The sequence below is a fragment of the Synchiropus splendidus genome, chromosome 3, assembly GCF_027744825.2.
Source record: "Synchiropus splendidus isolate RoL2022-P1 chromosome 3, RoL_Sspl_1.0, whole genome shotgun sequence".
NCBI classification, from domain to species: domain Eukaryota; kingdom Metazoa; phylum Chordata; class Actinopteri; order Syngnathiformes; family Callionymidae; genus Synchiropus; species Synchiropus splendidus.
Window position 1 is genome coordinate 25171123 of NC_071336.1, and position 22153 is coordinate 25193275.

The 22153-nt window shown below is 43.2% G+C and overlaps 2 protein-coding genes across 2 annotated transcripts; one reads left to right on the forward strand and one right to left on the reverse strand.

Moving 5' to 3' along the window:
- Positions 1–477: 477 nt before the first annotated feature.
- On the reverse strand, positions 478–7961 carry map3k8 (mitogen-activated protein kinase kinase kinase 8). The gene is made up of 8 exons (XM_053860660.1): positions 7757–7961; positions 6848–7187; positions 5952–6122; positions 5012–5273; positions 4413–4519; positions 2562–2714; positions 1029–1269; positions 478–954 (listed from the first exon to the last, which is right to left on the reverse strand). The coding sequence occupies exons 2-8, from the start codon at positions 7160–7162 to the stop codon at positions 830–832; spliced, it is 1374 nt and encodes a 457-aa protein (XP_053716635.1). The 5' UTR covers positions 7163–7187; positions 7757–7961; the 3' UTR covers positions 478–829.
- A 202-nt stretch (positions 7962–8163) lies between these two features.
- On the forward strand, positions 8164–21728 carry mtpap (mitochondrial poly(A) polymerase). Its single transcript, XM_053859828.1, has 9 exons — positions 8164–8320; positions 8631–8797; positions 8871–9104; positions 9184–9408; positions 9957–10168; positions 11416–11642; positions 13134–13226; positions 13331–13404; positions 20920–21728. The coding sequence occupies exons 1-9, from the start codon at positions 8170–8172 to the stop codon at positions 21253–21255; spliced, it is 1719 nt and encodes a 572-aa protein (XP_053715803.1). The 5' UTR covers positions 8164–8169; the 3' UTR covers positions 21256–21728.
- The last annotated feature ends 425 nt before the right edge of the window (positions 21729–22153 follow it).

Genomic DNA, 22153 nt, shown 5'->3' on the forward strand with positions numbered 1-22153 from the left:
GCAGTAAGAATGATGAAACAGCTTCTGGTTTATTTACTGTGCCAGTGCTCAAACAGAGCGATGTTGAACTGGTCAGATAAATCTGTTAACTGTTATCTGTTTTAAAAACAGTTCATTGACTGGTGTGAATTAAATCAGAACATCCTGAGGAATATTAATGGTCATTACTAGTGCTTTATCTGCATTTAAAAAAAAAAGATAACTTAATATTCATGTTGCGAGATGAGCTTTCATTGAATGAAAACAATCTATTGAAGCTCAAAAGCACTCGACAAAGTAATAACGCCGTCCATCAGATGGATATCTAAACGCAGTTCTCCGTGCTGTACACTAGATGGAGGCAATGAGTTAATTCCGAAATCTCGCGGTCCAGAGATTAGTGCCATGTTGTTCCATCACAACAAGTTGGAGTCGAATATCAAACCTAAACATATCGGAAATAAGAGAAAGAACGTGGAATCCATCGCATTTGGTCTTCAACAGCACAGTTTAATACTAAAAGGCAGCGTGGGTTCATCTCTCAGGATGTACATCAACATTACAAAGAAGAGCCACCAGTGACATTCCACAGGAATCAACAAAAGACAGTCCGCAAAGAACTACGTTTGAGTCGTGTACATGAGCACACTTCTTCAAAATAGCGTACAGTTGAAAATGTCTTTTAAAATGTTGAAGGGGAAAACAAAAATCCCTCAGGAAGCTAAAAACACTCGACATGTTTTTTGACATGTTTTTTTTTTCTGTTGTTTACCACTGTCCTGCAGTGATGCTCTTTTCTTCTCCCATCAGAGAACAATGCCACTCGGGGTCATGCAGTGATCATCTGGCATTAGCTGTACTCCGAGGAGGGTGGGCCTGCTACGATGTTGGAATGAGGAGAGTGACCTCCGAGGTTGAGGTACAGGGAGCTTTGCCTCCACATGGGTCCAGATCCTTCAGAGTAAAGTGTTGATTCTGGCAGGAAAAACAAGCAAGATGAGTATGAGTTGGAGAAGCCAGGCCGTGTACAGTGAGAGTGCGGGCTTCACCTTGAGTGGCGTCCTGGCTCTGCTGGCGAAGCATCACTTGGTTGGCCTCCTCCATGGCAGAGTCCAGACTCCAACATCGTGGCTGGTCATCCTTGGCTGGGTGCATGGCGTCGTCCCTCAGAAGCTCAGTCGCAGAACTTCTTTTGGCAGGGTTCCTATCGAGAGCTCGCTTCAGGAAGGCGCGCATGGCCAGACTGCAGTCTTCAGCTATGTCCTCTAGAGGGGGTGCCTGCTTGTGAATCTGTGAGGAGACAGAACATGGAGGTCAGTCCAGGTCAACAGACACCTACAGTCACACATATAAAGAGAATCAGTGTATGGAAGAATAAGAATGCAAAAGGCTTTTGAATTTAAAACTCGAAAATTTCTACAGCATATTGAAAGAATGCAGCGTTTATGGACGAAGTCAGTTGCCGAAGCATTTTTTAGTTTTAATATTTTATTGCCTTTGCAAGCTAACTAAGAAAAAAACTTCTCAGCTGGTTATATTTTGTTAAATTGAGTGTATATTGTCCACTCAAACACACTGCACATGAAGCCTTTTTCATTCATGTCCGGAATTGTCAGCGCACTTGTGGGTTCTACGTACAGAATAACTTGAAAACGCTTTCAATTTCTTTCATGTGCAGTCTTGGTGCATTTACGTTATTCTTTATGAAGTTGTGCCCTATTTTGCCGTTTGTGAGCGGCAGTGCGGTTTTGTGGTCGAGAGAGAGGAGGCGCAGGGGAGTAACGTGTTTCAAATTGTGGTTTGATGAAGAAACGCGCTTCAGCAGTCTCTAATACAGAAGCTCTTGCTGACGTCATGGAGTGGCTGCGAAGGAAACGGAATCGTAGCATCACCGATAATCGGAGATGTGATGAAGCTGAACCTTCCATCAAAACAATTCCATAGACTGCCACAGGAAGGACGTAAAAGTAGTTGAAGAATTGAAAGTTTGATTTTGCTTCCTCACTTCTATGTTCTATCGAAAATATTATAGCTCAGCCATCTCTAGTGTCCCAGCTAGCAGGGGATAGAGGCAAGATGTGAAAAACGGCTGTCTCTAGCTGTCCATTACCAGGTTACCTCTAAGAAAGACAGTTGGGGAGAACAAGGTTTCATACTTCATTGAGACTGGGAGCTGCTGTTAGCTGAACTCCAGGATCACTCTCTTTCGAGTAACAGTTGCAGTATCAGGGGAACACACACAATTGTGTAGCATCTTGTGATGTCATAGACACAGCACCACATGATGGCACTGACATGGGAGCTCTTTGTTGTTGAAGGAAGAAGCTCGCTGTTGCAGTTGAATTGCGCAATTTAAACCTGGCGGTGGGTAAACTCTTAGGCTCAATTTTCGCATTGGACACTAAAATGTAAATGCTACTGGATCAAGGGATCACGCTGTAGATGATGATCTTGTCAATGTAATGTAGGTGTTGTTCAACAGTGTCCTTTGCTGTTTATTTCAACTCTAAATGGGGTTTCTTTAAACCACAGCTGCAGGCCGGACAGGTGCCGGTGTGTGGTGGTGCTGCAGAGCTGCTTACGATGTAGAGGTAGGACGGGTAGGCCGTGCGAGGGTATCTCTGCACCCAGGGGGGGCTGCCTGTCTGCATGTGAATGATGGTGGTGCCCAGGCTGTAGACGTCCGTCTTGGTGTCGTGGCCACGGCACAGAACCAGCTCGGGACTCATGTACATCTGCAAGATTTCGAGAAAGAGGGGTGAGCAGAAACGGAAGGCAACGCTTCCTCTTTCGACGTTGAACAGGAAAACTAGGTTTTTGCAAAATGTTTTTTTTTTTTTTTTTTTTTACACCACAGCGTCCACTGAAAACCTGCCCCACACAAGACGCTTTAAGAGGAACCAGTATGTTATGTTGGGGTAAATATCTGGTGTTCAGATTGTCTGTGCTGACGCTAAATGTGAAATATTTGCCCAAAGTGCAAGTGGAGGTGAGAATAAATCTTTTGTTTGCTGGTTTTGTTATTGCAAAAATAACAGCAGGAACATTGATGGAAACTGCAGGTGAATTATGTAGAAGTGAAAGTTTTTTTGCTTTGCCATTTTACTCTACATCGTGTGTTTGTTGTGATAAATATACTCCGTAACTGACTGAAATATTGAAAATTAAATGTCTCCTGCTCCAGCTTCATTTGGCAAGAGGTTCTGAACTTGTTCTGACGCATTAATAGTTGGATGCTTTTCAGCTGAATTCAAAAGTCCTTCCATGAAAACAAACACAATGTTCTGCTGCTGAAGGGCAGTGTGTGAGCTGCCTTAAGTAAACATATTTGTTTGCCTCTCGGGTGGAAATTCCAGGCAGCTTGGTAGATTTGAGAGTCTTGGAGGTGTGTGTGTCGTGGGACTTTCCGCAGACCATGAGAGAGGGCCAGCGTGAGAAGCTTCAGGAGGAAAGTGAAACTTTGTCAAGTGTTGGTGACAAGAAAGTTAAATGGGTTAAGATCATGACCTGAGCTGGCATCACAATCTGCGAAATACGTGATTTCAAAACTGTGATTTGGACCCCAGAGGTCAGGGAATTCTTAATAATGCAGCAAAAAATATATAGATTTGGTTTGGGAAGAATCTTTTTTGATTGTGTAATACTGTCTTGATATTTTAAGTTACTTGGATATGCAGCTGCATTTGTGACATAATGCGTTAAATGTTTTATTTTGTTGTTTAACGGAGCGTTTCGTTCCTCTGTTGGGACTGTGAAATCTAACTAAAGTCTAACTGGAGTGATGTCAAAACAATAAATGCAGTTTCATGCACGTGATATTGTACATGCATTACCTGATTTCGCCCTCATTTCTTTTGTTAATCATCTACATTCTCATGTACTTGCAGTTAACATGAGCATGTTGGATTTTATTATTAACATTAATTTATTTTAAAAAAATGTAGGAAAAGAAATCGCACTGATGTTATGGGCCCAGTGAAATGTTTTAACGGGCAGGTTTTGGGCCCCCAGGCCTTCAATTTGACCCTTGTGACCCCTCAGCGCATGTGACTGACCAAAAAAGTTGCCATGGTAATTGCTAAACCTTCCCCCGTTTCTCCATGCAGTCATCACTCCTGACTCAGTTTGCCAAGCATGAGTCATACCGATGTGATAGAGGCACAGCAAAGATGCTGCATCTTTTGTCATTGAAAAAAAAAAAAAATCATATTCAAACTGCTGCTAATGATTTCAACAGGAAACTCCTGTCTTCCCCTTGCACTGCAGCCAACTCTGCTGTGAGTCAGAGTCTTTTGACCTTCACCCTCCACTGATGGTAAGTCAACATTGCTGGAGACGCCGCTTCAGTGGCTCACCGTACAAAGTTCTGACAATCTGTGATGAGCAACAGTGTCTCACGGCAATACAATGGTGAGGTAAATAACATCACCTACCTCTGTTCCTCTCAGGTCCCGTGGAATGTAGACGGCCTCCGTCATCTGCACCGTCAGACCAAAGTCCACCAGGACCGCCTTGTCTGACATCAACACAATGTTGCTGGCTGCAGCGAAAACAAAGCAAAGGCCAGAATTAGTCCTCCAAGCGCCGCCAGCTCAGGAATCCCACTGTTAATTTGAAGGCAATGTTTCTGTAAAAACGCTCATTGTTGCTTAAAAACAGGAAACAGCGGCAGCCACGACCAGGTGACTAACGGCCGGACTGACCGTGTCTAACAGTGGCTTGCGTTCATGGACCCTACATTTAGGCTTGTAATTGCAGGGGGAGCAGGCTGGAATTTCCAGACATTGACCGAGCGTTCGGAGGCTTTCATCCAGTCAGCAGCGGGCCTCAGAACAGCTCCACCTACAGGTGCAGGCGGTCTGGTTTGCTCTCCGGGTGTTCAGTCATGAAAGTGCTACTATTGTGGTGAAAGATAGGATGATTCACCTCGCCCCTGCCAGTCACTCGAGCGTAAGTTTGTGGTGCCGAAAATGCTCTCATTTTAGTAAAAACCACATCCACAGCCTTCGTGGAAGATCGGAAGAAAACCTACGTTTGATGTCGTGGTGGATGACGTTGTGAGAGTGAAGGTACGACAGCGCCCGCAGGATTTGCTTGGTCACCCAAATGACCTCGAACTCCCTCATGGGTCCGCAGCTGTCCAGCTTCTCCAGGACCGAGCCGCTCTCGCCGGCCTCCATGAACAGGTGGATGTTCTGGTTCCAGAGCAAGGCGCCGTAGAGCTCGGCGATGTTCTCGTGTCGGAAGCGAGCCTGGAATTCCACGTCTGCGGCCTTAAAGTTCTCCACAGGAATCTGAAAGAAGACGGTCATCCAGTCATGACGCCACACTGAGGTGCGACTGAAAGCGTGTCACTCCTTCAAATCCAACTCAGGACTCGAGAGGTCGTGTGAGGTCGTATGAGGTCAGAGTTGGATTACAAACTACTAAATCACCAAATTTCAAGTTTTATTTTCAACAAAAAATGTTTTTTTGGCTTCATGTCAATACAGCGTCACATCAACATAAATGCCAGTAAAATGTCTCTCACTCTTTGGCCTCTGACCTATTTTTTTGGTTATGTTTCGGTTCCCTCTCTAACTGAGCCAAATTGACCACCAACGAGGTTTAAGTATCCACTATCAAAACGAATTCCAGGCCAGGAGTGAAATGAAAGAGACGCCCTGTTCAAGAATCTTCCCTGCGTCAGCCACCAAGCGCTGATTCTGGTTTCACAAATCATTCACCTTTGTTTTGAAAGTATGTGTGCGATGTCAACAGAAGTCATAAGACAGAGTGGAAACTTCATTATGTGTCAGTATTTTCCATCCCAGGGTAAAAACACGGCTTCCTCCCCGCCTCTCGAAACCGCCAGCCGAAGAGACGCTACGACGCTTCACGCACATGGTCGAATTGAACTGTTCCTCTTTTCAAGTCACACCAAGTCACACTCTCTGTGGATGATTTATCGGGTGTCACTCAGCAGCACTCACCAGTTTGCAAGCCATTCTCTTCCTGGTGACGCTGTCCTGGGCCAAGTGAACTTTCCCGAACGAGCCCTTAGGCACGAGGCCGCTGCCGGGATTCTTGTAGGTCAGTTTCCATGGAAACAGGAGCACGTCCAGATCGATCTTGTAGCGGCCCTTTTTCACTGCCATGTCCTTCTGCAAACAAAAGTAGATTCATAATATTATTAACTGATATTGATCAGATATTGAGTCAACACAGTGTCATTCAGCGCAGTAATCCAACTCTGATTTTCATCTCAGTATTTGAAATACAAATACAAATACATTTTTCATTTTGTTAGTTAAAATGTATATGATTTAATAATATTTATTTTAAATATTAATATATTTCACATTGTCACATTTCAATATTAGTTACGCATTTAAATGTGTATTTTTCTTTATATAATATTATTGAAGCTTAGATGAAACATTAATATTTTGGAACCAAGATATAGCAAATGATTATTTTATTTACAAAACATGCTTTTATAAATCATTACTTTTTTTGTGATTCCATCATCGCGAATCAAAACAAGAGACTTACATCCAGCTTTTCCAAAAGAAAATATTATTTGATATTTATTTGATCATCTTGAAATATATGCTTATGGGAAAACATTTTACATAAATCTACGTTTAATCCAATATACTGCTGCATATGTGTCTGGTCCTAAATTACAGAATTTTTAAATATTTTACTTTTCGTATTTTAACATAATTGATGAAAGTCATTCCTTTTTTGCCACATTTTTTCTTGCTGTCTTCATGATAAACTACTTTTCTGCACATTACAATGAACTTATTCAACAGAAATGCAGACCCTTCATATTTCATATGTGGCCCTTCATCTACTCTGGATGGCTCAGTTACAATCTCACCTTATTCAGCAACACTCCCATCTCTTCATTCAAGCTCTGGTTGGCCGTGACTTGCATGTCGGACAGGGTGTTTACAAACGCCAGGAGGTCCGTCACCGTCCCGTAGCGAACGCTCCCATCCCCACCACCTATGTGCTCGTTCTGGAGGCCCTTTGACTCCACGTGCCCTCCAGCCTCCTCGTTCCCATCCATGACCCGTGGAGAGACCCGGTCTTCCTCCTCCAGCCGATAGAAAGTCTCAGCAACATTGAGGATGTCCTCGATGTTCATGTGAGCGAGCAGCAGTTCGATCCCATCGTCATATTTGTACTCCATCTTGTTGACTTGCTTCTCTGGAGGGCTGCGGATGAAAACATCAGGTCGAGAGTTGACATGTGAGTGTGTGGAGAGTTAGTGTCCCTCTGGCTCTGCTGCAGCTTGACTCAGCTGGGAGGTGCTTAGACCCAGAAAAGGAAGGCAGTTTCGCAATAAATACGGGAAGGCCCCATTAAAATCAGGTCTTACCGGAAGGCAAAACCCTCCGAGCAAGTGATAAACAACATGTTAAAAGCAGTGCTAAATTAGCATGTGACCCACGTCTCTTCAAAAGCAGCTGAACGCAATTAATGTTTTGGTGCAAAAGTTCCTCATCAAAAAGTTAATATTAGACTGACATTTGAAGCCACAAATCACAAGTTAAGCCGAACAATATCAGGCTAAAGCATACTGTTGCATATGCGTTTGTTGGAGATTCAGTAGGAACTTCCGATTCCAACTACGTCATCCACCGAAGAAAACGTTCCCATAAATACAAGCCTAAGTCTTGGTTCAATTCATGAACCCACAAAGCAAACCGAACAAAGGACAAAGTACCGATTTAAATTGAAATAAGTGGCGACTGGAGGAGGGTGGAAAAGCGTCAATACTGACCGTGTCAGTGAGTTTGCGGTCCTTTCATTCTGGCGTCCGGCGCTCGACTGGGTGACTGTCAGCGTGCGCTGGAGGAAGTAAACAGGAGGAGGAGGAGGAGGGCCGGCCGTGGCTTAAATGTCGTGGGCGAAAGCGGCAGCTTCCTCCTATGGAGTTTCGTTTTCGCTTTCCAAAGCACCGAAAATACAATTATGTGGAATTGTTTGGTGCTTTCCTGCAGACAATTCGGTTTGCACGCAGCAATTAAACAAATATAAAAGACACTCACCATCGACTATTTATCTCTAGCACGTCTATAACCGGGGAGTAATTTTTAGATTTTTGATAAATAATGACGCGACTATCCCACACTAGGGTGACACCTCTCGGCTGCCGTAGGGACGCAACTGCGCCTGCGCAGACTCCCAGGCGCTATGGCGTCCTCCGTGGTAGTGTGCAGGTTACGTATGCCTGTCAGTATAGGCCTTGTAAAATGTCTCCCAAAGGTCGACACGCTTCTTCACAGAAGCTTTGTAACAAAGGTTGCTGCTTCGGATTGTCCAACATCGAAGGGAGATGAAACTGGTCAGTGAATAAGGCGATGCTAACGCGCCGGCTAACCATCAGTCCCGTACCGGAGTTCATCCAGAAACTTTAGATTTAGAACGCCCGGTTTCTTGAAAATAATATTCTGCTTTTCTTGGTAATTAAGCATAAAAAACAACACGTTTCCTGAATTTGGTGTACCGCTGTCGGCTATTCTTATGATGTGAATGACTGTAAAATGAACTTATACTATGTGCATGTGGTGTGACTTTCTTACATACAACACACTATTAATACAATGAATATTTATGTCCACCTGTATTTTGCTGTATTTTATGTCTGTTGCCAGCTCCCAGGAAGGAATGCAAGTCGTTTTATACAGTCCAGGCAGAGAGACAAGAACAGGCGCAGAGATCTGTTCTCATCAGTTGTCCACCCAAAGCCAGTGACCGAAAGATCAAAAGATATTTGTCTAGATACGGAGATATCAAGAAGTTCTTCGCATATGAGAGCTTTGTAAGTGGCTTGTTGTATCATACATGTTTCTGTTTGTGCTTGTATGGTATTAAATGTTTGTTTTTTTCCCAAGGGTCTGTATGCTGTTGTAGAATATGAAAGCAGTGAAGGTGTCGCCTCTCTCCTGGAAGGTGCCGTCATCCCAAATGTCAACCATGAATCCCTTCTGCCTTACAAGTCTAGACTGTTGTCCTTCCGACACCTTGGGCAGATGGACTCTTCTAACCCACAGTTAAAGGAACATTGCCAGCCACTTACCACCATCCCTATTAATGAGCTCATTAAACGACTATCTAGGGAGGAAAGTGTGAGTAAAATATTTTTTTATAACACATTTGCGTGCTGCTGTGTCCCTAAATATGAGCTTGTCCTCATCTTCTCCTCAGATAGACCAACAGATCACTTCACTCACAGATGCATACCAGCTAACTGATGAAAACACTCGACTCCGATTCCTCGTCTGTTCTTTGCTGAAGGACATTGCTGGAGCATACTTCCCAGAGTGCACAGTTAGGCCCTTCGGCTCATCTGTAAATGGCTTTGGAAAGCTGGGGTGTGACCTGGACATGTTTCTGGACCTGGACGGTGTCTCTGGGAGAGATGTGAAACTGGTAATGATGTCAAGAACTGGTCCTAAAACGTTCAGTGTGGTTCTGTTTGTTGTTCCAACCCAACTAGCACACACGGCTCACCAGACTAGACTAGCTGATAGTGAGTCTGGTCTTTCTTGTTTCAGCTGACAACTTACTGGTTACACTGTGTCTGCTTGATCAAGTGGAACAAAAATCTGCACCACTCTGCAGAGCAGTGTGGGGACCCTTGATGTAAAGTTTAGGTTTCACTTCAGATTAGGAAGATACATTAATCTACCTTTACAACTTATTAATGTCTATATTAGCATCTTATCAGCCAGCTATTAATCATTAAAAGCATGTGTGATGCCTGACTTGATTTTATTCTAGAATGGGACTCAAAAGTTCACACTAAACGGCCATTATAACTGATTATTATCAGTAAACAAACAAGTAATTTGTATGTATTCAGTGATCTTAAGTTTCTCCAAAAGTTCATTATAATTCTGTTGTGTATTAATCATGAAAAGTGTTGTTTGTGATGGAGTCGCGGCTTCTATTTTGTGGCTAAGTTTCTGTGTTTCCAGCCAGGGTCAGGTTTATCCCTGGAATATCAGATGAAGGTCGCCAGTTCAGAGCGGGCCGTCACCCAGAGTATTTTGTCAGTGATCGGCGAATGTGTGGACCAGTTTGGACCTGGATGTGTAGGAGTGCAGAAGATTCTTAATGCCCGATGCCCTTTGGTGCGATTTTCCCATCAGCCATCGGGCTTTCAGTGTGATCTCACAGCCAACAACAGGTGAGTATGTCTGTGTTTGTATGTCTCACCATGGGCTGCTGTTTATCACACATGACCTTTGTTGACTCTTGTTTCGTAATGAGGAATAGTCACAGAATTAGTTTCATGTTATAGAGGGGTCATGTCTCGAAATGTCAAGTTGATAAAGTCACGCTGCGCTTGCCTCACAGAAACTCTGGGTTTTGCTTGCTCCCTAATGTGGCCTTCACCACACTGGCGTTTCAAAAGCCCCAAACTGAAACCAGAAGAAGTAGCAAAATATGGAGGGGGTGTTGCTTCGTTTCTGCCCAACTGATACTGAGATCAGGATGTTGCTTGCGTTGCTCTTTTGCTTCAGTGACTCTGTTCTTGGGGAAATAGGGCGAAATTGACCTCTCCTGATGTCTCACACACATAGTTTAAAACCACTTTGCAGCTTCCCTTTTATGACATGGACGCGAAGGGGACTCAAGTCAAATGCTCTGAAGAAGTTCCTGTTTCTGCTGGGTGTAGATAGAACGTGCTCAACTGAGGCACGCCGTGACAAGCTCAATACTGACATGTCGAGGTAATTTTTTCAAAACACAAATTATTTACTTAGGTGACGAAAGAATGCCAAAGAAGATGGTAGTCAAACAAAGACTCAACAAAACACAAAGGAAAGTGGAAATAAAATGACAGCTGCAATAATAGCGGCCAAACAAGGAGTTAAAAGAAACACCTTGTGTTGCATGAAAACTCACATGAAGTTATGTGTCTCTATTGTTTTTATTGGGGGAATTGCATCATAAAATTGCCGGTAATGCACTGCATTTACTGACATAGTTTAATTGCAATGCGCTAAATAAATTAAAATCAAATGACTGCAAATTCATTTCAAGTAATGATGCTTGAATTACTTCAATGTTATTATCATTTTCCTTGTGACGTTCCCGTCTGCCGTTTTTGAAATACTCAGCTGCATTTTCCGTTGAGGCCACTAGGTGTCACGATTATGCCACTCATTTGTTTCGAGCGTCTGTTTTTAGCAATATCAGTATTTGTTTATCTGCTGCAGCTGTTGCTAAAGATTTAAAGTGAAGTCACATTACTTTTTTTCCTATTAATGTTACCATGTTAATAACATCCTAATCTGAAGAGATCAGCCTCAGAAACCTCTGAGGAGAAAGGGCTGATTCTGCTTTGCTCTGTGCCCCTTTGCATCATTTGAAGGAAAAGAAACTACCAAAAGTTTTGTGATTCAGCTCTGATGTCCCTTTTCTCCACAGGGTGGCAATGAAAAGCACAGAGCTGCTCTACCTCTATGGCGAAATTGATTCGCGTGTGAGGCACCTGGTGTTCACCGTTCGCTGCTGGGCCCGCGCCCACGGCATCACCAGCAGCATCCCAGGCGCCTGGATCTCAAACTTCTCCCTCACAGTCATGGTGCTGTTCTTCCTGCAGAAGAGAAGCGTTCCCATAATACCCACCCTGGACCGACTGCGAGACCTGGCAGGTAACAGGCAATTACGAATTGATTTTGTCACTGAACACAGAGACAAAAACAGAGAGGTTTTTTTTTTTTTTAATGAGCCAGTCATGTGGCACAAAGTGATTTACATAATAAAATCAGAAATTGGGAACGCTTAAACACTTCCCCATAACGAAGGAATATAAATGATTGTGTGTCACTATTGACCTCGCAGTTTCCCCATAGTTTCATCCATTAATGCTTATATTAATGCTAGTTTCATTGTATGTTGTTAGATGACACATGGTTACACGTTTCCAAGAAATTTCCCTTTAAAGCCAGTGGTCCATATGCAACAAGACACTGCTTAGGCTCCATTGCAGCCAACAATTTCGGCGACTGAAATAAAAAGGGAGGTTGAGGAAAGTGTGAAAGTATTTTATTGAAGTGACGACTAAGATGTTACCTTTTGAGGGAAATATTTTGGGGGAAAATACATGACTAACTGTGAGTATTGAAAGTCGATTTGGCAAAATGCTGGAGTTAATGTGTGACTAATGTGTGTAAATCACCCATTACTGTACTTTGTTGTTGACCTCACATGACCTGAATTGGGAGTATGACATGTCATGTGTCACTTGGCTTGTGCTTCTCTTATCTTTGCTGCGGAAGTGTCCAGTGTAGAGGCATATTTGTTCCACTATCAGTGAAGCACGGACCACCTTCAGCTTTCTCACATTTGCATGTATTTCTAAGAAGTTTTCCCTTCTCTAAGCTTTTGCTCTTGCTGTTGAATTTGGGGCAATAGCCTCTCCTATGGTTTCAAATATAATGATCAATGTTTGTTTTCTGAGGGAGGAAGTGGAAAATGAACTGCTCAGAACTGACACTAGGAAGTGGTTTCTGAGAATCTCTCACAGTCTCATTCTAGTGGATGACATTTGTATGAAGATTGTCTCGTGTCACATGTCTGACATCATTAGTGTTAGCACATTGCCGCATTCAGCGACATGCTTCACCTTGGCCGCCTCATAATTGCCCTCCTAGAGCAATTCCACACACATAGCGACACACGTACCTCACTGGTCGGCTTAATACCGACTCCATCACAGAGAGTGCTTACAGGACTATAAAAGGCCCATCACTCTGGGCAGGTCATTGACCTTGCCTCCTCGGGACTCCACTGCCAGCCAGCGGGCACACGCACTTACACATGCGGACAGATGTACTCACTCAGACATGCAAGTGCTAACACATGACTATAGACATGCGAGAACGCCTCAGATCTGAGACACCCAAGGACTCGCATGCACACATTTGAATTGTGAAACACATGCAAGCTTGGATGCAAGAGGAGACTTGCAAATGAACGTGCTGAGGAAGAGTAATGCAGCAAGGACAGGAGCAACACCCCGCTTCATGCACTACCCCTCTCCCTCTGTGTGTGTGTCATCATCTGTTTGTGTCTTGTTTATGACCCTGGGTGCCATGTATTGGCGTCCATTTACCTTGTGTCTCGGCTCTCGCCCCGACAAGGTCCCGCAGACAAGAGTGTGATTGAGGGGAACGACTGCACGTTTGTCAGCGACCTCAGCAGGATCCGGCTCCAGAGCAACACGGAAACGCTGGGTGAGCACGAGAGCGCCGAGTCAGCCTGCAGCGCTTTACTGCCAAAGTATTGATGATCCCCTTAGTGGGCCTTAATGCTTACCTGCCTTTTCTCACTCTCTTAGAGGAACTGCTGTGCGAGTTCTTTGAGTTCTATGCCACTTTTCCATTCAGCAAGAAGTCTATAAATATCAGGAAGGTATGTACGCATCATTTTTCGAAGAAAGATTTCCACGTGTGTCATTCTTGCTTGCATATTACACACATGTCACGCTGCCATGTCCCTTGTAGATAAACCCTGAATTCAATGCGCTGAACTCAGCGTGAGACTTGACTGTTAGTGTATCGTAACAAAGCATTATGCATGTTGCCTGCTGCAGTTTGAAGAGCGCCATCATCTGAAACCTGTGTAGATTTTCTATTAGGTTAAAGGTCGTGATATATTACCAAGCAGATTCAGTACTGTAACAAACCATTTGACATTTTATTTTAATTTAAGCTCAGCGATAGCAAGAGCAGAGTTTGAATGAAATTCCTTCACTAATTGCTTATTTCAATATTAAATGTCAAAGGTCATGTCAAAGCGAGTTCCAGATCACGAAGCCCTGACCCTTGTTGATGCTGTCAGCTGATCCAACTTCATAATTAATATGGCTCCTGCACACCATTTGGCTATTTGTACACACGATTTTCGATTTATCTTCTCTCATTAAACGCTCAGAATAACACTCTCTAATTGTGCTGACCAACATTGTGATGACATCACAACCCCCTTATCAATCACTCCTTCCATTTAGTTTAACACCTTTACTAGCACAGCTATGCACAGGTCACCCAGACTTCATGGCTGTAGAGGTTCTTTTTCCCTCTTACTCTTTCAATATCTGGCAGTCATTCTGCACAGTGAGAGTTTTTGATTTTATAGTTGCAAATTACATGGAAAATAGACCAAGAACTGGTGGTGGGACTTGATCATTGAATGAAGAACAGGTTTAACAATGAATCACAATCATATTTAAGGTACATATTTTTATTTTTTTCTCTCAACACAAGATGCACGTACATGCTATAAAATCTCTGTATGTTCAGTGAAGTAGAGGTTGTGTAAATAAAACTAGTGTTTCGTTTGACACTCCCTCACCTGGAAGAGCTTTTTCAAAAGGGGGACTCTGGAAAGATTTTAATTCTTTCTTTAAATCACATTTTTAAGTTATCATTGTCTTTCATCATTGTATTGCAATGAGAAGCAGATTCATAGCTCTGTACCTGTCTATGTTTGGGTGGTCCTAGATGCTCACAAAGCCCAGGTTCTCAGCTTTTAAAATTATTAAATTTATAAAATTTTTGAATTGGATGATCTACCCTCGCTACGGTCATTTGGTAAGCTTTTGTTGGTGTATTTGCGAAAATCAGACCTAAAATGAAGGCCTTAAACTAATTCCCTAATTGCGGATTATTCTGCCTTGGAAGTGTGATAAGTGTTCCCTGATGTGCAGATTTAGTGGTCAGACTGTTGCTGTGCCGCCTGCAGCTGAGCCTCACTCCGGATCTGATCGATATGTTAATGAACAGGAAATCGATGCTGAAGTGTTCTCAGCAGTGAGAAAACCCTACGATGGTAAACACAAGTAATTGTTTTTTTTTCTGTGGTTCTGCCTGGTCAACAAAATATGCCATTGTTGCAAGAGTGATTACAGCTGTTTCCCATTTAGAGAACTGTGGCTCTGGAGTCTGTCATTTGTCCAGATTACTTTCATGTGGTGCTCAATCTCTGCGTGTTCAGTAGTTCAGTTGGGCTTGTGTTGATAAAACTAGTGTTTCTGTTGAGACTGCTTCACTTGGAGGAAACTCTGCCGCCACCATGAGGTGGTCCAAGAGCAGCAGATTTTTACCAAGATGAAATTCAGACAGTTTGTGTCTCCAGAGCAGCACTGATGCTTCAGTGAACGCGTGTTCGACAAGCTCACTGTCATGTTTGCGAGCCGCTCAGAAGCACTGACCTGACATCTAGTGAGGCCCGCTGGTGTTATGTAATGATAATTGAGGTGTTACACAACAAGATGTGGGATTTGTAGAATCACATGTTTATTAATTACCATGCTGGAGAATTGTGGGGAGAATGGCGTGATATTTCAGATTGATCGTAAATGATTTACGGCTCCTGGCCTTTATCCTTGAGCTGCTGAATCACACAAGCCGAAAATACCACTAAACCCAAGGCGGAAGAATCCACTATTCCACAGCTGACAAGTTAGATCATCCAAGCCTGCAGTCGTCGATCCTCTCGACTGTTTGGGCAGGGAGAAACGTGGGAAGACAAATGGCAAATCTTCATCACAAGTAGCCTGTGTAAACAATGCTTCTTGTTAGGTGGGAACACTTTATATTGGGTTTTGTAATTACACTGCGCCTTTAACTGCGGAATATTTGGTTTATAAATGACTTGGAGGAAGAAGGCAGCACACACTGTCCTCAAGGGACGTGAGTCTTCCAGACAGAACCTACATTATTAACCTTAATATCTCTTTTGGTGCCGTGAGATTCAGAGAGAAATTGGTGCACGGTGTGTGATTCACTGTGCATCTGTGCCTCTGCCTCCAGAAGCCACCGCGTCTTGACGTTCAGCTTCCACGTCGTGAAAGCAGAAATGTAAATATCAACATACTAATTATCAGCATTAAGTCTTCAAAGGACTAAATCTGTCTCGGGGGGATGTTGCAATCAAGCCTCGACTGCTGTTGGGACTCGATCAAAAACACGGCGATAATCGCGGTCTGAATGCTTTATTGATCCCAGCGGGTGGATTTGGTCAGTCCAAGATTGAATAGATAAGGTGAATTAAAGGTGGAGATAAGGGAAGGGTACAAAGGCCTGCGAACACAACTGCGTGTTGAGGATTGTGTGCTGAGGCTCGAAGCTTTGACGCTTTGTAAAAGGCTTCTGGTTTGATGAGACTCGGCAGAGCGGAGCGCTTGATTGACTTGTTTTATAAATGAGACAAAGGTCCGTCTTTTACTATAAACCCAGCAAGGTTCTTGGCTTTTGTACCGGCTTTAATCCACATCTGTTTTCGATATGCATCGGGGCTACCAACACTTCAATTGACTGAGATTCCCATGAGACATCTGGAAAGAGGAGTGAGCTAATAGTTGGACAGTTGGAACACAGGCGCTTGGTTGTGCCATTTCTTGCCATTTTTTGACACCAGACTTTTTTTTTCTTTCAGACTTGACCATGTCCTGGTCAACTCACTCTCATGCCCAAGGCGTCAAATAGCGACTATTTTCGAGTGTGCTTAACTACTATGCATCCAGAGTGATGCCAAAGTCATACTTTTGTGTTGCATGTTGACACTTTAGATGTTAAATTGAACTGAACTTGTTCCGCCTTAACAGCTGCACGTAATGCTAGACAAAGGTTAGGGTTTGCCATGGTATGGGGCTCCTTTTACTCAATGCTATAATGTATCATTGGTTCTTTAAAGCATGTGAGCCACACAAGGTGCTGGATATAATACACGCATGTCCCAATCCCCTTGCTTGGAACGTCAAATGGGTGTGAGACTCGGTGTCAACAGAGTGTCAACATGCAATGAGGAAGGCTCACTTTATCGTCAACATGTTAACATTGTAAATAGTTGCCATTTTAGTGACAATGAGTTGTGCAGGTTGTGTTTTTTCCATTGGGCTAAATGCAACAGTGAGTGCTAGATGGTCTGCTTGGGCTGTAGGAGCACAGTAAAGTGCCCCAAAGTCCCATCGCTCCGTGCTGACGTTTTCTGTTTTTTTTTCCATCATTCATTGACAGTTATCAGTTAAGCTGAAATACTCCTCAGATTAAAAGGCTTTCAGTAGGTTTTGTAAATATTTGTTTCAAGCTTCAAACTTGTGTGTTTTCTGCCCATCAACAGCGTCATACATCCCATCAATAACAGTCCTGGGAAAGATGCAGATGATTCAGTTATGTTTAGATTCAAAACCCATTCAGTTCACTGAGCAAAAGTTGCAGGGCGATTTCTCCCTGTTTAATTTAATGCCTGACAAATTCAAATGAAATTGCATTTTCAGTTGTGTAACCACTACTGCTGTTATGGGGAGGTGCTCGATCAAGTGCAGTTTTTGGTAGTAGGACTTGTTTTAAAAAAAAAAAAATGTTATCAGATATAGAAAGCGGCAGTCAGGCTGGATATGTTTTCTGTGCCAGTCATCTGCACTGATATTCACTGCTGCATTGCACTGTTGCATCCATGGTGTTGCCACAAACAAGCCAGTATGATGTGGTATCATGAGGAAGCTGGTTGGCCGACATTTGAGGAAGAATCCGCATCAACACGAAACCACTGAAAACAACTGTACATGCAACATTGGTTTCAGTACAATGTTGGTTATGAAAATGGATTTATGGCCAGAATTGTATTTGACTTTGTACTGTGGTGTCACGCATGTGCATAAAATCTTGTTCGCTGCATACAAACCACAGAAAAACATAATGAGGTTGAGCTGTTGTTAAGGGTCAGATTTCAGTACAAATCGATATTGTGGAAATAAAATTGGGCCAAGTAGTCTGACGTCACGGATGTATTGAATTGAAGGCCTAGCTGAAGATTTTGAATTCTTGTGTCCAATAAGCTGGAGAGCTGTTGCAGAACCAACACTCAAGTTCACCAATGTTGTGAGGACTTTCAGGGTGAAAGACTGATGTAGTGGGAGTACGTATGTCATCTTTATCCAAAAGATGCTGTTTGGTCGCACTATCCACTCAGGCACCCGATTTCCCAAAGTTGACTTGTCAATGGTTTCGAAATATCCAACACTGTTCTGACACCACCCAAGTCTTTTTATGACATTTTTTACACCAGCAATCTGCAATTCGCAATTTCCCTTCCAACTACCAACGGAGCTCAAATATACACTATACAATAATGTAGTACAATGATATTGTGATCATGATACATTTCACAAAGGTCATGTTTGAGTTGGAATTCTGAAGTGTCAAACTTGGCTGTGATGTTTTAGATTATCACTTGAACAATGCTGTCATGTTATCCAACTGTTCAATGTAACTCTCGATCTCAGCTTGCTTTTCATTTTGGATCTTATTTGTCTTTTGAAGCTTAAACTTTATCCAGAAACTCTTGTAGCGGAGACACAAACCAGCTGCGATTACTGGATTAAAGACAGAGGCAGTTCAAAGAAACCAGGATGGATCGCATGAACGCCTCTAGATGTCGCTGGATCGTGTCGTCGATAAACGAAACCGGCGTATAGAAACAGAGGGTCAATTTTGTGGCAGATATTTGACATTCTTTGCATTGAAAAAAAAGCATTTGATCTGGCGAAACTACAAAGCAAAGATGTCCATATTGAAGATGAGCTGAGCCGTTTCAGCTCCTTCTGTTCCCTCAGCTCGTCTCCCGCTGAGGAATCTGCTGCTAATAAAGGCGGCGCTCGCGCTCGCGCGCACAGATGACAGCTGTCTTTGTCATGTGTGATGGATGGCGACCACACGGGGGCCGGGGCTGAGATCCTAATTAGTAGCTTCATCGGGCAACAAGTAAACAAAGGCATGTGAAGCTCGTCGCGCTGCCTGTTTGTAAGTTTTAATCATGACTATGAAAGGATGGGTTTTGGGAAGCCTGTTCCCGGGTGATAGTTTATCTGAAAAATGAGCATCAGGAACAATTTTCTCTCTGGAGCCCATCGTTAATAACATTGACTAATGTCCTCCTGATAACCGATTTTCTTCTCCTCACAAGTTTCTGCGCCGGTTGCACATTACAGGAGATACAGGGGTGTGACTCGCGCCGGGACGTTAATGAATTGATGGCGGCGGTAAAGAGAGGCCCTGCAGTCTAATATATGAGCCCAATATCAAATCTGACACGGCAGAAGAGGCCTGCAGGTAGAGACGACCATGACCCAGGTCCACAGCCAGTCAGTAGAGCAGAAGCCTCCATAAATCAACTTTACTGTGCCACAATTCTTCACCTCACTTCTCATCTGACGGAGAGCTTTCGGTTCCCATCTTCATCCCCTCCTCCAGCCAGCGCCACCCTCTGTCCATCTGGCAGGACACGCTCACCAAGTTCACCCAGTTCATGAGTCAACTAGTCGAGACGACATTGCTGTCTTTGCAGTTACACTAGATACTATGGGACCACCACGACCCAAAACGTCCCAAGTATAGTACCATTTCTCTCGACACATCAAAGGACACATACTTTCCACATGACATTTTGAGCCATTCAAATTCAATTGTGAAGTTTCTTATCAACATTTATATAATGAATGACCATTTAGATCCATGTATAAATACTGTCTGCAATACTACAATTAGACCTCACACATCGGATGCCGACCAGTCGACTTATCATTAAGTAGCCCTAGTAACGGTGTCTGAAATCACCTGGGATCACCCAGAGTATGTAGCAGAGAAGACCATTTGGTGTGATCTGAAAATGTTGGCCTTGTAACTAGTAACCACACTGTATGACCCCAGAAATGATGGATGGATGGATGGATGGATGGATGAGGGTGTTTCCAATATATAGACTTGATAAAAGTCTTGGACTTCCTTGCCCGCGTACTTCCCTTGGTTATACTACAGACTGAAACATGACTTGAATTCCCTCTGCTGTCTCTACGATCAGTTTTACTTAAATATACTGATCATCTACCTTCATTTTTAAAGGTATTGTCAAATCCCACAAGATGTATGTAGCCATGTTTGTTTTTATTCTCAATTATCATATGTCACATTCATCCAGCGATGGAACCTTGGTGGCCTTGATATTAAATGCTTATAATGTTATATTTAATTCTCTATATTTATTTTTGCATACATTATATTGAAACAATCTCAATGTGAATTAAAATGGATGATCTTTAGAAGTAGTGAATATTTTGATAACATAAGTCATAAACATGTCATTAATGTAGAGTTTTTACTTAATTATATGGCGGAAGAAAAAGTACATGCATTACTCAAAAGTATCACATTGGCCCCAACATTTCTGCCTAACTATTAGTCGGTAGTGATGGGTAGGTGAGGTATCATGAAACAGTATTGCAGGATTGATGGAAACAGTGTTCTAATTTCCAGAGGCCACGAGATGGCGCTCTTGGTTTAGAAATGATGGGAGGTTTCATTTAATTTGTTGTTGAAGTCCAAACATTTTACAGCAGACAGCACCATCTGGTGGCTTCTGAAAAGCAGGACTATGTTTCACGAAACCTCACCGACCCTTCGATACTTTGTGATGAAATTTTAACCACCCATCACTATTACTAGCGACGGGGGGATGGGAACAATGAGGTGAGGTGGAAAAGTAAAATACAGGTACGAAGAAGAAATACAGGGAAAGGGCCACATCTGGCCCCCGAGCCACCCTTTGATCATGTCTGCATTCGTCTGTGGGGCAGGATTCAGGATGTTTACGTTTTCATCTGCCTCCACTACAATCACTCTTGGTGGATCAGAGTCTTTCTCGACTCCACGTGCTTCTGTTTGAACTGAGGTGTTAAGAGTTGTCCGTACACTCAGAGTCCATATTCCTCTCAGCAGAAAGTGTCCTAAATATCAGGGCACAGAGCCAGCAGCATGACCAACAAGATAGATGGAGCAGAACACTGCATATATGGGAGCAGCCACTCGGCTGCTGCACTGCCTGAACATATTTTAACGTGTCTGCGATGTTCCCTTCTCTCTCCCGCAGGGGAAAGAGCAGAACAAACCCGAGGTGTCGCCGCTGCACATCCAGAACCCGTTCGAAACCTCTCTGAATGTCAGCAAGAATGTCAACGTCACACAGCTGGACCGTTTCGTGGCTTTGTGTCAGGAAAGCTCGTGGCTGCTTCAGCAGAGCGAATGCCGCTCGCCTTCCAGCCACAGCGCGGATAACTCCCCCTTCACCTGGGGCCTGGCTGCCCTCATCCTGCCGTCGCAGGTCGCTGGCATCCAAGGGCGGAAGAAAAAACGAAGAGAGCCCACCAGCGAGAGAATCAAGAGCTTGCTAGAATCTCTGAAAAGTCAAAACAAAAAGAATAGCTGAAGGACTCTGGAAGAAGGAGGTCGGAGGGTTCTATCCAATCATGGACACTTGGTCCAGCCAATGAGACTTGTGGGTCATTGACTGGCTGTATGCTTGAAAGAAACTGGATCATGTATAAAGTGTTTTTATTCTTAATATGGTTAAATGTATCTGATGTTTAAACTCAAGTGGCGTGTGTTCAATACACTCTTGGATACGTTGAATAAATCCTTGCTTCACAAGGAAGATGAAGTGCATAGGATATGCTTTTTCATGGGAAAAAAAACCCCCAAATATTTGTTGTCTCACTTCTGTCATCCTCCTCTGTCAATACCATGGTATCATTGTGATAAAGCACAGTCATGACAGCACACCATTGTCAGCATCATCAAGCGAGTGAACACCCGAGGAGGTCCCTCATGAAGAAATGTCCAGAGTGCCTCATGGACAGGAGTCGGACCTCTTCTGTATGTGCTGTGTTTTGAACCATGAATAATAAATGCCTGCTGTCAGCTCTCCCTCAGCTCTTGGTCAAGAGACCGAGGATGGATTTGAAACTGAATTACAGTGAATCCACGGAGTTGTGAGCAATAGAGCAGTTGACTTTAGAGTATGAATGTGTAACAAATGTTGACCGGAACACCGGTAACATTCAGAAAAAGCCTGGAACGCAGGTAACACCCAGATAACTCGATGGCTGGTGAGAGCTCGAAGGTCACGTGATTTTGCAAACGTCGCCAGGCACGTCAAAGTTTTTTTTTATATATATATATAATAAAATTATATATATATATATATATATATATACATATATATATACATATATATATATATATATTCGCGAGAGTTGTCATGCGAAATTCGTGGACATTTGTGTGTGTTTGTATAATTAGAATTAGTGGAAGCATTGTGTTGATAA